Source organism: Epinephelus moara, chromosome 2 (genome assembly GCF_006386435.1).
Source record: "Epinephelus moara isolate mb chromosome 2, YSFRI_EMoa_1.0, whole genome shotgun sequence".
Classification (NCBI taxonomy): domain Eukaryota; kingdom Metazoa; phylum Chordata; class Actinopteri; order Perciformes; family Serranidae; genus Epinephelus; species Epinephelus moara.
Genome location: NC_065507.1, coordinates 24,221,917 through 24,238,678, shown reverse-complemented (window position 1 = coordinate 24,238,678; position 16,762 = coordinate 24,221,917). Strand labels below are relative to the sequence as shown.

At 42.7% G+C, this 16,762-nt stretch overlaps 2 protein-coding genes across 2 annotated transcripts in view; one reads left to right on the top strand and one right to left on the bottom strand.

Annotated features, from left to right (window-relative positions):
• The window catches only part of dhx36 (DEAH (Asp-Glu-Ala-His) box polypeptide 36), a 34,216-nt gene extending 27,999 nt beyond the window's left edge, over positions 1-6,217 (top strand). The window contains exons 20-26 of the mRNA XM_050068277.1: positions 88-174; positions 260-343; positions 478-577; positions 703-793; positions 2,486-2,606; positions 4,034-4,186; positions 5,651-6,217. Of these exons, the coding sequence (XP_049924234.1) occupies positions 88-174; positions 260-343; positions 478-577; positions 703-793; positions 2,486-2,606; positions 4,034-4,186; positions 5,651-5,884 (870 nt within the window). The 3' untranslated portion in view covers positions 5,885-6,217. The remainder of the gene's footprint in view (positions 1-87; positions 175-259; positions 344-477; positions 578-702; positions 794-2,485; positions 2,607-4,033; positions 4,187-5,650) is intronic.
• A 469-nt stretch (positions 6,218-6,686) lies between these two features.
• LOC126404891 (rho guanine nucleotide exchange factor 26-like) overlaps positions 6,687-16,762 on the bottom strand; it is a 37,637-nt gene continuing 27,561 nt past the window's right edge. Inside the window, exons 13-15 of the mRNA XM_050068291.1 lie at positions 9,164-9,234; positions 8,868-8,972; positions 6,687-8,487 (exon numbers count right to left, since the gene is read on the bottom strand). Of these exons, the coding sequence (XP_049924248.1) occupies positions 8,345-8,487; positions 8,868-8,972; positions 9,164-9,234 (319 nt within the window). The 3' untranslated portion in view covers positions 6,687-8,344. The remainder of the gene's footprint in view (positions 8,488-8,867; positions 8,973-9,163; positions 9,235-16,762) is intronic.

Genomic DNA, 16,762 nt, shown 5'->3' with positions numbered 1-16,762 from the left:
GAACACATTGCTGCGCTGTATCTGCTGACTTCTCTCTCTGCAAAGTAGGTCTTCAAGGGATATTATTAATGCATGTGTCTCTCTCAGGGCAAAGAGAAGATGGCAGACATGAGGAGAAGGACCCTCTCCAGAAACTCCAAGAGTGACCACCTCACTATTGTCAATGCCTTCCAGGTCAGACAGCCCACGTCCATCAGTTTTCTTTCATCTCAGTCTGCTGCATGAATTGGTTGTCTTAATTTATACATTGATCGTCCAGGGCTGGGAGGAAGCAAAACAGCGTGGTGCCAGGTATGAGAGGGAGTACTGCTGGGACAACTTCCTGTCTGCCAATACACTCCAGGTGAGCCAGGCTGATTGAGAGTGCTGTGCTGAAGTGCTTTGAAAAAAACACACATTACATTTTTAAATTGACTTCTGCCTGGGCAGATAAGGACATGCAGCATTTTAGAACTGATTTGTCCTTTTATTATTCAGATGCTGCACAATATGAAGGGCCAGTTTGCTGAGCATCTAATGCATGCAGGCTTTGTCAGCAGCAAGGACCCCAAAGACCCCAAATCTAACGTCAACTCAGGTAACTTAGGGGAGTTTTTTGGTTGCCATTCAGCTGTCAAAAAAGCTAGCTGTGGAGCAGAAATAAAATATCATATGGGACTTGTGCTCATTTTTTCTTTCTCTAACTCTCACTTCCTTCCCCAGACAATGAAAAGTTGATCAAGGCGGTGATTGTTGCCGGTCTTTACCCGAAGGTGGCCATGATCAGACCGTCCCACAGCAAAAAGAGGCCGGGGTGAGTCTGCCAATTCAAAGAGGGAGATAAACAAAGACAGACAGGAAGAGGGCTGCACGGCACAAGATAGAGAAGTGCACAATCATTCCTATTGATCTTTAGACAGAAAAATGGCCTTCACACTGCGATAACTCATCAGACCTCTCAGGTAAGAGTTCTTTAAGAGTCCTGTGACAATTACCTGAGGCAGTGCAGAGACCGTGTTAGGAAAATTGTCAAAAACAGAGGCGCTTTTGTAGCTGAAGATCAATGCAGTCATCATAAAACTGCCCTCAGTCAGCTGTCACGGGCAACCTGAGCTGTGACCTGCGTGCGAAAGACAGAGGCACGCAACAGGGAGACAGACACACACTCTCACAGTGGGGCTGTCACTTTTGTTTGTCGGCCTCAGTGACAGCTTCAGACCCAGTTGCACAGTGAAATTGCCAGGGTCATTTCCTCTGCATAAATAATTGTCCACACTTGTGATGCTAAGACAGTTGAAAGTTTTCACATGTCCGCGCAACATCTCAGTGTTTAATGGATTCATTGCTCGATGAAGCACTTCTTGTTTGTTTTGCTGCTAAATCAGAAACGCTGTCTGGTACAAGCAGCTTTGTTCCCCGCAGTCAAGCAGTCAGTTATGTCTGGCTGATACTCAGGAGTTTGAAACATGATGTTACTTTCATGTTAGATGATTCGCAGACTGCATCGCAACTTCTCTTTGGTACCATCCGTGCCAAAATGGCAGGAAGCAGTCGAATTAACAAGCCAGACAGATCTTATGGGTTGTTTCTGGAACTACCTTCTGAATCACTTCAACACAATGTGTTAAGGAGTTTTAACAATGTGGGCGACAACATATGCCTACAAATACACACTTTGTAGGCATGTGTGGATACATTTCTTCAATTAAGTTGGCCAAAATTGTACAAAAATACATCTGTTATCACTGAAATAAGATGAAAATCTCACTGAAACATGCTAAAAAAATACTCTACAGATTTAGCAGTGCACTCCTATCACATTGTTGCACCCACGATGGAGAGTGAAAGAGATTAGAAACAGAAACAGAGTTATTGTCTTTTATTTACCACACATTTCTTCTTCCTTGTCATAAATCTGGTGCCCATGTCACCTACAATAAGGTATGCACTGATATGGATTTTTTCAACAGATACAGATACCTGATAATTACCTGCTTCTCATGGCTGATATCCGATACGATAACTAATAGTTTCATGTTTTTGTAGAACAGTTCAATGAAAGGATCATATTTACACCTGTGAAATATTTATTAAAGTTAATGAAATGTCAGAAATTTGGGAAAAGTTTCCAAGAGTTTTAGTCGTAGGTGGCCAACAGATGAAAGTTGATGGTTGGAATTAAATAACTCATCGGTTAACAGAACTGTTGATTAATTTTCTGTCAACCAAGTAATCACCATATTTTTTCAGCTTAATTCTCAGCACATTATAATTCATCTTTTTATAAAACTGTCATGCTTCAGGTCTTCCTCTTGATTGCGGAAAAGTTCAGTCGTCTTTTTTCTTTTTGTCTCCTCTGACAAAAAACATGTAGCTGTGAAAAATGTTTCCTCTTCTGTTCTTTTGTCATTTATTGAGACAGTGATGGTAATAAAAACTATTATGCTTTTGTTTATCAAGTGTCAGCCAGTCAAATTTACACACTTAAATATGTTTTCCTTCTCAGGGTTAAGGTGTACACTCAGGCTGATGGAAAGGTGTGTATCCACCCGAAATCAGTCAACGCCGAAGAGACTGAGTTCAACTACAAGTGGCTCATCTACCACCTTAAGATGAGGACGAGCAGTGTGAGTATGCTGTGTTTTATTGCCGCTGTATGAATGTTTTTACATTTGAGTGTGTGTTTTTCTGTCTGTTTGATTTTGTATGTGTCCGTGCGGAGGGTGCGAGCGAGTGGAGAGAAGGACCGGTGGTTAAAGGTTGGCAGTGGTGCCGCGCCAGCTTCACACTGAATGAATATTTGATTAAAACGCTGCCTTTCAACTCTCTATCTCAAAGGCTCTTGTGCTTCAAAGCCTCCAGACACAATGTAAGAGATGGTGTTGGGGAGGGGGCAAAACGGTCAATGCGGCTCCCTGACTGCCGCCCTCTCTCTTTCTTTTTCTCTTCTGTCCTTTTTTTTGCCCCTCCTCACACTCTCATATCCCCCTCCCTTCCATCAGTCTTTGTTCTTTCTGTGCAGTGAATGTTACCATTCGACAGAAAAACACCTTTCATGTTTTCTCTGATTGCTGCCTGTGTCTTTGTCTCTCACTTTACCGCCGTGGTTATTATGAAGAAAAGTGTCGTGCTGGATTTCACCATTATTATCACCACCATTAAATGTTTTTTTTTCTTGTTGTGTGTAAGTGGTTTTGTGCACAGTCTGTGTCTATTCTAACGGTAAGGTGTTCTGAGAGTGCAAAATTGTCAAGGTCATTTATTTACTGAGAGAGAAGAGAGCGGAAGAGCAAGGCTATAGAAAGGGAAAAAAAGGAAGGAAAGTGAGGGATGACGTTAAAGTTTATCTCCTCTGACGCACTTGCCCCTGGTGGTCTATTACATTACACATTGATGGGGCAAATGCAGTTGTCCCTGCTCTCTCGTCACTTCTTTTTCTCTCCTTGTCTCCTACCCACTCCCTCCACCTCTCCCTTCCTCTCTCTGATGCTAATTTCCGACACTTCTGTCTGTTACTTTCAAATCTGAAATGGGTTTTGTTTGACCTCGGTCTGCTGCTTATGTAGTCTGTGTGGCTTTTGACCTGAGAGCTGAGCAGCTCTGTGAGTGTGTGCATACAGATCAGCGCCTTACATAAAGTATCACTTCTGTTTTCTGTCTGAAGTTGCAATAATTTGGGACACATATTTACTCACTTTGACATTTCTGTAAGAAAACAGGATTTTTACATTTTGTGTATCAATAGTCGAACTCCTCTACATGAGCATCTGTCAGTTCAGCACAGCGAGGAGAATGGATGGAGAAGAGAGTAACACATTTTCAAGATTCACAGACAGGGCAAGATGACATTTCTCCTAACACTGGAGGCAGAGAAACACATTTCAAACTTGCACAGCCTCTCTTCACTAATGGGACACTTTCAGCCCACACCACAGAATAGCTGTCGGGCACGGTGTGTCATAATGATCGCGCTCCCTGTCATCGAGTGGGTAAGCGTGTTTGTTGTAAAGCTGCTGTCGTTGTGCGTTAGCGACACCTCTCTGCGTGTCCTCAGATCTTCCTGTACGATTGCACCGAGGTGTCCCCGTTCTCGCTGCTGTTCTTCGGAGGAGATATCACGATCCAGAAAGACGAGGACCAGGAAACCATCGCCGTGGACCAGTGGATCGTCTTCAGATCCCCAGCACGCATCGCTCACCTTGTCAAGGTAGTATGACAGGGTGTCTGCAGGTCCTTAAAAGACGTAATGTCTTAAATCCAGTGTTACAAATATGATTATATTTTTATTATATTGTTATATTATAACATTGCCACAAACATTTTATCTCTCATTTATCCATCTCTTAATTTCTTTTTGTCAAAATGAGTCAAGCCCTTCTGTGTGAAAGTCCACTTTTCTGATAATAATACTCATAATAACTCATTCATTTATTTACTCATTTTCTGTAACCACTTATCCTGTTAGGGGTCGCTGGGGGCTGGAGCCTATCACAGGTCACGGGGCTGACACATAGAGACAGACAACATTCACACTCACATTCACACCTGCATGTCGTTGGACTGTGGGAGGAAAGGGGGGGTACATGGAGAAAACCCACGTCGAAACGGGGAGAACATGCAAACTCTGCACAGAAGGGCTCTCCCACCCTGGGGTTCCAGCCAGGAACCCTCTTGCTGTGAGGCAACAATGCTAACCACTGCACCACCGTGCTGCCTGATAATAATGATAATAATAATAATAATAATAATTCACTTTATTTATATAGCACCTTTCATACAGGAAATGCAGCACCAAGTGCTTTTCAATAAGGGCACAGAGTGTTTCACGTGAAAATAGAGTGAACATAAAACAGAACTTATTCAGAAAATCATAGAATTATAAAACTTTAAATCATAAGATAAAGTAAAATTAAAGAGTTGCAGCAGTGTGAAGCATAGGTAGAAAGTAAAAGCGTAAAAAGAAAGAGCTTCAGACCTGTATCAGGAAGTCAGAGCTAGTTAAAGGCTAAAGGGAACAGTCACGTTTTAGCTCTTTTTAAAATATTTATCGATTTAGCTTCCCTGATATTAATGGGTAGTGTGTTCCATAGCTTTGGGGCGTCATTGACAAAGGCTGCATCCCTGATCTTTTTCCGGCTGTTGCTGGGGACCTCCAATAAACCAGCAGCAGGTGATCGCAGTGTTCTTGGAGGCAAATAGTTAACAAGGGAGTTAGCCATATAGCTCGGTCCAAGCCCATGTAGTGCTTTGTATACAAGGAGCCTTAAAATCAATTCTAAATGTAACAGGAAGCCAGTGCCAGTCTGATGTTACACATCTTTGAAACTACCACTGAACCTAATGCTGTCATTTAATGTTATATTTACAGTTAGCTGTTGGCAAAATGTAGATTAACCTAATTCACTCTAATAACCGTACTCCTACATAAAACCTTCCACTGCACAGGACTATATATATATGCATTACTTACATTTATACTTACCTGCAATTCTTGAATAAGAAACAGATGATTGTTGAGAAATCAGTCTTAAATTTGTTTAAAATGATCTTAAACCGGTCTAAATTCAGGAGTCTGATACCTGTAAACACCCTGTACAAGCTGGAGGACACACACAGCGAAGCTCATGATGAGACTGCTTTCACTGACCTCTCATTCCTGTCTTTTCTGCAGAGTTTAAAGAAAGAGCTGGATTCTCTGCTGGAGGAGAAAATCTGTAACCCTGCTCCTGTGGACTGGCAAAACCGCCAGTCCAAAGACTGTGCTGTCATAACAGCCATCATTGACCTCATCACCACCCAGGAGAAGCCTACAGGCAACACTCGGGGCTACGGCAGGACGTGGGCGTCTGCCCCGAGAGGACAACACATTCACTTCAACGACGATGACGACGACGACGATGATTAGAAGTGGCCAGGTTTTTCAGAAAGGAGCCGCGGGAATAACGTACTGCATTCTGGGACACAGAGGTCAGTTGGTATATTTATGATAACCAGCTGGTTGGTGCTCCTAAAGGCCAAACCCAGGACATGAGTACTGGAACATGTTATGCACTTGACTCCCATTATTCATTTTTTTTGCCTGCTCTGTCATTATTTTGCAAGGACCAATCCATGTTCAAACACACCCAGTAGCTGTTGTGTTTTTTTCAGTGTTCAGTTTGTACGTTCTCGCTCTTGTTCTTAAGCAATGTCACTAAATGGACTGCACAATAAAGAAAGTTTGCTGAAAACAAAAACACACCTGGCTTATCTTAATCTGCTTTACCCTGCTGAAATTTAAGGAAAAACAAAGTGATAACCATTACTCCCAAATATTGCTGGCTTCATGATGGAGAGCCATAATCTGCTCTATGATTGGAGAGCACCATTTGTTCTGAGCTTTAAGGGAGCAATCTCTAAAATCACCTGGGTGATATTTGGTTGCAATGAACACCTGCATAGCTGTTAACCTTCAGCAGCACACAGTTGCAAACCCCTGATTTAGCAGCCGGTATCTCATAAATATCTGAAAAAGTGCTGCTGAAAGAAGGATTTACGCACATTTCTGATTAATCTGCACTGAACGTCCACAGAGCACACGGCTAATTTATTGTTCCAAGTGCTACTGGAGGAATAAAAGTGGAGTAATTTTCTTGGGTCTATCTAGCGGTGGTCCTCAGGGGAAAAGAGGTGTCATATTGATCATTGAGAGTAGATGACAAGCCCCTGCAATTGAGCTTTTATTTATGGTGGAGTGAAATACATAAAGGTTGACTAAACAAGTTTCGGCAATATAAATCTGTATTTTGGAAAAACATACAAGTTATAATTCAGGCTGTTTTACATATTTACATGTACACAGATGATTTACAATAGTTACAAGTACAGGAAGTGATTGAAATAAAGATCGATTCATGCTTACATGTGTGACATCACATAGCTAATTTTTTCCCTGAGTGCAAAGCTTTGTCTGGATACGTTGTTGCGTCCTTCCCGCCCGCTGCCGTCATACCTCGCTTCATGTAGCTCAACAGTTGTGGTTGTCATTTGGGCTGGAGCCAGAGCAGTGGGCTTGACAGATGGTGTTATCACCACACTCTGACCAAGCCATTCATTTCCTTTAGCTGGGCATGGCAACACTAAAAAGATGACTCACACTGGACAATCACATTAAAAGCAGGGCCGGCTCTTCTCTCCCCCCCGTCCTACCATCAGCACACACAAATTAATTTCTGCTTGCCTCTGTAACATCACAGATATAAATCCTATGGGGGATGTATGTATATATATATATATATATACATATACACACCCCTGGGTTGCATCTAGTGTGTGTGATATTTCAGGCTCTCCAAATCATTGAGTGGATGGAGAGAAAAATGGCACGTGTGACACAAATGTAGAGTCTGATTCATGGTGGTGACATTAACAGGTGACAAACAGCCAGGTAGAGAACAGACTGTTGGTGATGCTGCTTAACCCGTGGATGACACGAGATTACACCTCCCAGAGCAGTGTAATCCTCATCATCCAAATAATTATGACTATGAACACGTGTGCCGTGTGTTTCAGACACGTAGCATTCATGTTTGTCCTCTGCAGCTTAACGCACACTCCGTTTTGTTTTCTTCTAAGTATCATTGTAATGGTTTCACTTGCCTTCAGATGCTACTGAAACACTCAGAAGAGTTTCTGCACTAACCCACACGCTGTAAAGAAGCTGCCAATCCCACCGTCTTGCCTTATTATCAACATCTTCATAGTTACATTGTTACTGGCACAGCTCCTCATCATCACACGGCCTGATCCGTGTTAACAGAGCACGAATCAGGCTGCTGTCATTTTCACACTATTTGGTCTATTTTACCTCCTATAGCGATACCGTAGTGTCAATTATTCCATTGCACATCACTTGCACTCAAAAAATATGCTTGAAAAAAAATAACAAAATTTACAAATTTCACACCATCAGTCGCTCTGCAGAGCGGGGTGTTGAAAGCAGTGACTCCGGCAGTGGGTGTGAAGTTTTCTAACCGACCGGGGAATTAATGAATGTGACAGATCCCACTGTCAAGCCATCCCACCCACACAGGGAGCGATTAGTAATTAAGGGATAAAAAAAAACAGTTCTGCCGTGTTTGTCCTGAAAAGTCTTTGCTTTGAATCTCACAGTGCCTGATATTTAGTGGACTTTGAGCAAGGATTATGGCTTCATCTTTAACCCACTGTAAGGAGTCAGGCAGCCTGGTCCACGGAGTCCCTGAAGGCAGCTCACTGATGCTGTTACTGAACCCATTTCTTTGGGTTCACTTCTTAAATGGCAGGTCACTCGTGAGTCAAAGGGTGAGAAAAGCCCTCTGTGGTTTAAGCACTTGGCTCATCCTGCTCACACATTAGTCTCCAACCCCTGCAGGCGGTCCATCCTCTGCATGTTGCGCTCGATGGTGGCCTGGCATGTGATTGGTTCTGCGCACTCGGCGAGGAACCACCCCCTTTCTCCGTCGCGCAGTCGCTCGCCTTCATACCAGCCTGAAAAGGAGAAATTGAAGGATGCATGAAAACTGAAGCAGGTGTTTTGTTACCTTGTGCCATTACTGTCTCTCTGCTTTTGATGCTCAATGCTGTCTGTTCTTTAACATGAAAGTCTGTTGCCATGGTTCCCGGAAGGGAAGTGACCTTCGGCCTCTGTGTGTTTGTGCGGTTTTAAAACCACATCTTCAAACAGGTGTAAGGTCCATTATGTGAGACAGATAGGTGTTGTGGAGAGGGTAGAAAAGTGCATGATGAAAGGACGGCGCTGAAACAGGAAGGTGGAGAAATGAGAGGAATACTAAAGAGGGTGAGAGAAGCTACAGTAAAGGCTACAGAACAAGACAGAGCGGTAAACGTGAGAGATAAAGCCAACCTACCATCCTCTACAGTCTGTGAGACCAACACAACATCAGCCACCTGCAGGGACAACTCATCTGGCTGCTTGGCTGTGTAAGTTCTGATCACCTCCACCTGCATCACATCTGAAACAACACAAACACACATCCATAAATCATTTCAGATAATTAACACCGGCCTTATCTGAATATATCTGAATTTACAAAGTGTTTTTGAAATCAGACTGAGAAAATCTGTTCATCAAATGGCCACAAGGTGGTGCTACAGGCTAAAAGGAGCACACAGGGAGCCTTTTAGGTGTCGGCGGCAAACTTACTGGTTCTGTCCTGATTCTTGTTGTTGCTGACATTCTGGCCCAGAGCGCTGATCCATCTGGCACGCTCATTCCTGAAAGCACACATAATAGAACATTATTAAACTGTTCTGGCACTAGATGGAGACTTTTATTGACTTAACAACTCCTAAAGCTTGACAGCCTTATGAGAGTTGTTCACCTCCTAAATTGCGGTTGATGGAGTTTAATTCTTTTGATTGTGTAATACAGATGTGGCACATGCTATGGTCCAGCTGTTTTTGAGAAATACACAGCTGTTAAGGACAGTCCGAGCTGACTTTTACCAAGCCTCATTAGACATAAGCAGGCTGATATCATGCAGATGGGTGTGGTTTTGCAGGATGTAGCAGCATACTTTATATGATAACCTGCGTACACTTTTGTACGAATGCCAAACAAAAATGCTGAATTATTTTGGTTTGATGAAAATGTGAAGTTGGACTGCAGGGAAGTCTAGTTGCAGCCAGCAGTGCAATCTCAGAGTATTTTAGTAAATTCACAATCACAAAAAACAAAAATGAATCTCTGTGTGAAGTTACAGTTTGGCGTGAGGTCTCCTGTAGGGTTAATCTCGGGTTTAAAGGAACACTCTACTAGGGATGCGTGCGATTAGTCGTCTTAACACAGAGGCACATCAATTTGACATTGTTCACCCGGAGATACTGTGATCCCGCCCGGTCTACAAGGATAACGCAGCTCATCACGACAATGACCTCGCAAGATATGCTTCCACTTGACTTTGTTGAAGGTAAAGGCTTCAGAAGTTAATGGAATATGTTGTATGCTAAATTTTGACTGAGTGTTTTCCCTTTTTATTTAGACTAGTCGACGATTAAAATTTTCACTTAGTCGACAGAGGAATTAGTCGCCAGGAACATCCCTACACTCTACCCACAAAGCAACCATTTGTGTGTCAGTTAGTCATGCAGTGTTACCTTTAATCCATTAAGAAAACTTCCTTTCTCTCGCATGTTTTCACAGGAAATGGAAACTGGATCTGTTGATTGATTGGGGACCACGTCTAACAGCAAATCTATATCAAAACACTCTCACACAACTCGTGCAGTATAATCCAAGTCTCACTTATGCTCAGAACTTCCCAAAAACTTATCAGTGCTCCAATACTGATGTTTTTAGTGAAAATGCATGTTTGGGAAGTGCTAATCATACGACTGGATAAATGAGACTTACTGCACAAGGTTCAATGAAAGCATACAAGAAAAGGTTCTTCACGAATTCAAGGTAGCACAGCATAACTAACTGATTTACAATTAGTGGGTGAAGTGTTCCTTTAAGGAAAACATTAGATTGATGCACAACTTTTTTGGTTACAGTTTGGCCAGCTTATCCAAAAAGTGTTGAGCCAACCCAACGCAAGCCGACAAGAACGCACATCAGGCACACAACACTGTGTGACACAGGTATATCACCCAGTCGGCACCTCCCCCAGTGTTTAGGGAGTCCCATAGTCGCCCAGCAAGTTCTACCTTCCCTCCCTCCTCACCGTCTCTTATCAATGAGAGAACAGCAGTGTGTTTTCAGTCACAGAGAACTGAGCAGAAGCACAAGGCTGATTCCCAGGAGGGAACAGGCTTGCTTTTGCTTTCCCTCTCTCCTGTGTGTTTCATGGGAAAAAAAAAAACAGGTGGAGTCGCACAGGTCAGATTCCATGAAACTCTATCTCTAATCTTACCTGTTCTCATCTACTGCTGAGGGAGGGCGAGGATTTAGAAAGAGCGAGAGAGGGAGAGATAAAGGGGGGTTCAGGAAATGAACCAGAGGGGGGTTTTGAGGCCCCCCTGTGACTCAGCTCTGTTGCCCTGAATCATGCAGATGGGTACAACATGCACAGACAGTCAGACTGAGAACAGTATTTGTGTGTGAATGCTCTTCACAAGGGCCTCAAACGAACCTCAAACAGGCAAGTCCCATGAGTCAGACCTCATTATAGTGTTCCCATTGTACACAGGCTGTTTTGATCCCTTTCAGGACGCATAAGCTGTAAAACACGGGATCATGTCATCCTTCCATAAGTAACTGGAGTGTGTGGAATCACCATAAAACTTTATAATCATTACTTTGATAAAATCATTAACGTAGAGGCCATCACATTGCACCCACAATGCAATATTATGACTAACCAAGTGTGGCCTTTGGAGTCAACAATACAGTCACTCTTTGGTACCTTTTAATATGTTCAATAATTAACTGCAGTTTTTAATAATTCCTAATTTCCTCGTGTCTTCCAAAGTGGGAAATAATCACTCGCTAGTAAAGTGATGTCATTCAGTTTGTGTGTTTAGTATTTCATAATCATATTTGGTGTGGTGCTATCTGTCCCGCTCTAACACTGACTTTGGTCAGGTTAACTCAACTCATGTTTTGGCAGGATATATTCCTTTGACATTTTAACTTATTCGATATCTGTCAGTCGGACAATCGCTGGTGTCACTTCCATAACGCCCAAAGTGTTTTTGTTTTTTCCCAGCTGAAAACGCCAGGTGCTCTTCCAAAAACAGCCAGCTAAGGGCGCTAAAGTGCTTCGAGGGCGCAGCATTTTTTCAGCTGAGACGTTTTGGTTGCATCTCATTGATACGATGCGGAATTTCTGCAGAAGTAAAAAATATCGGTCAAGGCAGAACACTTCCTCTGGCCCTTGTTCTGGATGAAAGACAGACTGAAATATGCAGAGAGAGAGGACAGACCCGCCAGTGTATGTGGCGGCAGTATTAACTTCTTTATTAATCCTCTCCTCCGTTGTTGTTGTTCAGCACTTGAACATTTAAGATGTGACAGCTGGTCTTGGTGTTTTTTGTCAGTAGTCAACCAGAAGTGTCAGACAGACACAGGAAGTGGCCACACTCAGCAGTCAGACAGGAGTCAGGTTAATTTCCAGGGCTGGTACCTGCGGTTATTCCACAGGCTAGTTAATAACATGTCGGGCAGGAAATCCAAAGTGTGGGATCATTTTGAGAAGGTGAAGGACGAACCCAAGGTGATATGTAAACTCATCTTCATTGGTCGACTACAAACATGACGTATCATCTGAAACATGTTAGTAGCTACATGCCCATTAGCCACTTAGCACAATCATTACTGCTTTGCCGACAGCGTCATTAACAGGCGGCTCGCTCAGTGTGTGACGTGCACTTGTAGATAAAATATAGGCCTATATTAATGAAGGTTCATTAGTACGGTTTTGTATTTCTCTGTAATGTAGCACAGTGTTAACAATGTTACTGATACTATTCTTTCTCGCACCTTCAACTCAAACCATTGTATTGCCCCGCCCAAAATACATTTACTTAATAATTAAATTAACATTGTAAACATGTGGGCGACTAGTCGACTAATGGCCCTAAATGACGACTATTGGTTGACTAGGAAAATTCTTAGTCTGGGCAGCCATTGGGTTAATGTAGAGATAACGTGCAGATTTATTTTTGCCCTGTTGATCAATCATTTTTTTGAAGAGTACGTAGAATTTCAGTCAAAAAAGATTTTCTTTGGCTGACAACAGCCCTAATGATTCTAGGCTTAGTTTAGCATTTTAGCATCATATGTACAGTAGTAATGCTTAAGTAGAGCTGAGGCTGATGGGAAAGTCCACCAAAGTGCTGGAATTTTTTTTTATCAGATGATGCTAAAGTGATCACTAAACTTATTGCAGTTCATCCTGAGGGTGACATGAATGCATGAACCAGATTTCATAGCAATCCATCCAGTAGTTGTTGAGACATTTTACTCACGTTTCAACCATGAATGTGAGCCTGCTGGTGGCACTAGAGGAGAAGTGCTATGATCAAGGGCCCAGTTACTCTGTACTGAATGTGAAAGTTCTTCTAACATCCGAGCTGCTCTGTGGGAATGGCATCTGTTCATCGTTGATTTTGACAGCTGGACGCACATGCTGACAGATTCATGCGCACATACAAAACACACACAGGTCGCCTTCTCATGCAAACAGCTGAAATACTTTATCCAAGCTATGAGTGTGCAAGTATTCCATATATCGAGCACAGACGCAAACGGGCAACCACATGTGTTTAAGAGGCACTTAATGGTTATCTGTGGAATGTGAGGCACATACCAAAAGAGGTTCAGGTAAAAAAGAAAAGGCCTTGGAACTGTGAGTGTGTGTTTACACGCAGGCATGTGAATACTGCATATGCACAAACAGCAGGTGCTTGCCCTCTTCCCCTTTAGATAACTACAAGTCTGTGCAGGATCAGGCTTTTCATGGCAGTAAAGCTCCTTCTGCCTTTACCATTCAACCCGACGTGCAAGAGAATGCAAGAATCATAAATCTATTGTCAGAGGCTCTAGTTTCACCTCTGCAGAGAAGAGAGGCCTCGCTGCTGCGCTGTAAAACCTCTTTCTCACAAGCAGATAAAGAGCGATGACAGACTCTATCTAACCTTCCTTCCTCTGCCAACTTAAAATCACCACCAGACCACTGTTTTTCATCTCTCACTCTCCCCCTAACCCTCTCTGCACACTCCTATCACTCTGTTTACTCTCCACCAAGTCCCTCCCTTGTTTCCACTTAACCACAGGTCAGAACGGTATTCGGGTACAATTCCTGCTCCTCCGACAAAAACATGAAATCTCCATGGCCGGAGCTGACCAGCCAGGGAAACTCCCAGGCAGAGGGAATGATTCCCATCAGCACGCTCCTCGTTATCACATAAATGAAAGCAGACGTAGTACGATAATGGAAAACAATAACATGATGAACAAAAGCAGATCGAGTAGAAAGAAAATCAGAAATGATGCCAGAGTGTGCAACAGAAGTAGAGACTCCCTCCTCCGGTCGGGGCTGTTACGTAACCGGTGCTGCTTTGTGTTATAGCTGCATATCTGACAAACAGAAATGTTTTGCTGCAGACTTCTGTAGCTGCTCTGTTCCACTAATAGAGACGCACTATTCACTGACTGTGGACAGGACACAACATCAGGGTCATGGGGAAGACGAGCTGACATGAGCACACCAAACAAAAAGGATACAGACAGAAAAGAGAATCACAAGCACACAGACGTCCTTGTGCCATCTCCGATCCAGCTGTCTTGTCTGAATTCCACATGTATTATGTCACTGCTGTGGTCAAAGATCAGTCTACTGTATGTGCTGCTTGGACCTCACACAGTGATGCACAGATAGAGGTAAGCCATTGGCTTAGAGGGGCAGGTGGTGGAGAAGGAAGTGAAAGCAAAGACGCCCACACTGACCAACATAAGAAACCATTTCTATGGTTTTAGCACCACAAAAAACACACAGACCCGCCTTTGGTCAGAATGTGTGGAATTTCACATCGTAACCCAACTTTGGCTTCTCTTAAATGCAGTGGTTAAGTAAACAATATAGGGACGCGTATGCAATACAACCACTTGTTTTGCATTAGAGTGGTTTTATTTTTTGTGCAAACTCATTAGCAGAGACATTTTGCACAAAGTAGACCTGCATTTGTGTGGTCTTGTGACAAGAACAAAACAGCTGGCTGTCCTGCCCTGTCCTTTTTATCTTATGACTTTTCATCGAACAACATAATATAAATTTTAAACCAACAGCTCAGATAAAGTGGACATTTTCATAATTTTTTGTCTTTTTTTTTAAATTAAAAAATCAATTTTTCAGTAAAATAATCCACAGATTGTGTTTAAATGACTCATAAACAAAGGGCTGTAATCTCTTTTGCTTCGTTCATAGCTTCCTCTCGAATCCTCGTCTTTTGGAAAAATTGCTCCCCCCCCCCCCCCTCAAATATGTCCTGGCTGCATTTCTGAAACTGAAAAAGATCAAATTTTCTGTGCGTGGCCCAGCTGAGAAGTTCTACAAACACTGGCAGCCTCTTATCTCCCACTTTGAAACAATGCAATCTATTTCATTAGACTAGAGCATGGGAAGTATGACCGCAGAAAGATTAATGTTGGTCGTTTGGGGTACGTAGTAAGTGCACACAGTGACATGCATATTGGTGCATTTATTGTATAGATACAACTATGTGTGGAGATGTAACAGTGTTGGTACATACATGTTGCATTGTGATCTTGTTGGATGCAGACAAGGTTAGGGTGGCATGTTGATCTTGAACATTACCTGCTGACTTTTAATCATTATTATCATTATTATTTTCTTATTTACTTATTCCTTTTTTATCTGCTTCTTTGTTTATTTTAATTAGTTGCAAACCTACTTTGTGTCCATGTTTGTTATTTATTTTTTATTTTTTGCTGATTTATTCATTTATCATTATTTTGCTCTGATGAGCTGTGAGAGGATCATTGGGTTCTCATAAGAGCAAAGTAATGATATAATAAGAGCAAGTCTATCGGAGTCAAATTCCTTGTATGTACACACGTAGTTGGCAAATAAAGCTGATTCTAATTCCAATTCTGATTTGGTGTTGGAAGGCAAAAGGATTAATATTTATGTTAAAAAAAACATGACACTGTGCTATTGTGCCATTACATATGCAAACTGTTGAAATTTGGTAACAAAAAAAAGATCAACAGAATAATAAATATGGGGGCTCCAGACTGCTACGAAATGGTCCAACTTTGCGACCATGTTTGGAGTCAGAGAGAGTATTTTTTACAACTACTCGCTTCTGTGCAAACTGCAGATTTGCAGGGTTTTTTGTTCATGTTGAAAAACAAGGGAGCAAGTCTGCCAGTGTGGGCCAATGTGTGTGTAAGAGGGAGAGGGTCCGGGAGTGAGTGATAAGTTAACTGTGAGTATCACGTTATCTTCACTCATCAGTGTTTCTAGCTGTGCTCGCGTCCAATGTCACAAGGATGGCGAAACTAACTATATACGCGTTCTTCAGCTGTGTGTCAGAGCCAGGCCCTGCACAGTGAAAAGTTGCCAAGGAAAACTCGGATATAGACTCGAAGAAACTATACAGAAAAAGCCCAATGTACACTTTAGACAGGAATGGCTTAATGGATTTACACGGCTTTCGTACAACCAGACAAATAATACAATAAACTGTGTGTTCTGCGCTTCATACAGCCCCAAATATACGGGGAAACGAAGTTCGCAGAAGCAATGGGTACTAGTGATGCACGGGCCGACCCGTAACCCACGGGTCTTCCGGGTTACCCGTGGGTTGGGTCAAGAAATGTTCACTTTATTGGCGGGGCGGGTGGGGCGGGTCATTAAAGATTAAATATGTCGGATATAGCCTACTTGTTAACAACACTGTTGTAGGTTAGGTAAATGCATGTTATGTAACGTAACCTGCGACCTGACGTCACAAAAGCGCCAAGCAGCGGCCACAACAAACCAGAATCAATGAAGCGGTGAGGATGGAAGAAGAAGTGAGGGAAAGATTACGGTCAGGAGAGTACAGAGTTTAAAGAAAAAAAGGCCAAGCTGCTAAACCTCATGTTTGGGACAATTTCTGTGAGGTAGTTAGTGCAGCAGACCACAGCAGCATTGGTTACGTGAAGTGCAATTCCTGTGATAAGCTATACAAGCATGAGAGCCACAAGACAGGTATGTGAATAGCGGCGGGGGCGGGGTGGGGCGGGTTTTGAAAATAGATGCGGTAGCGCGGGCGGGATGGAGCGGGTCAAATT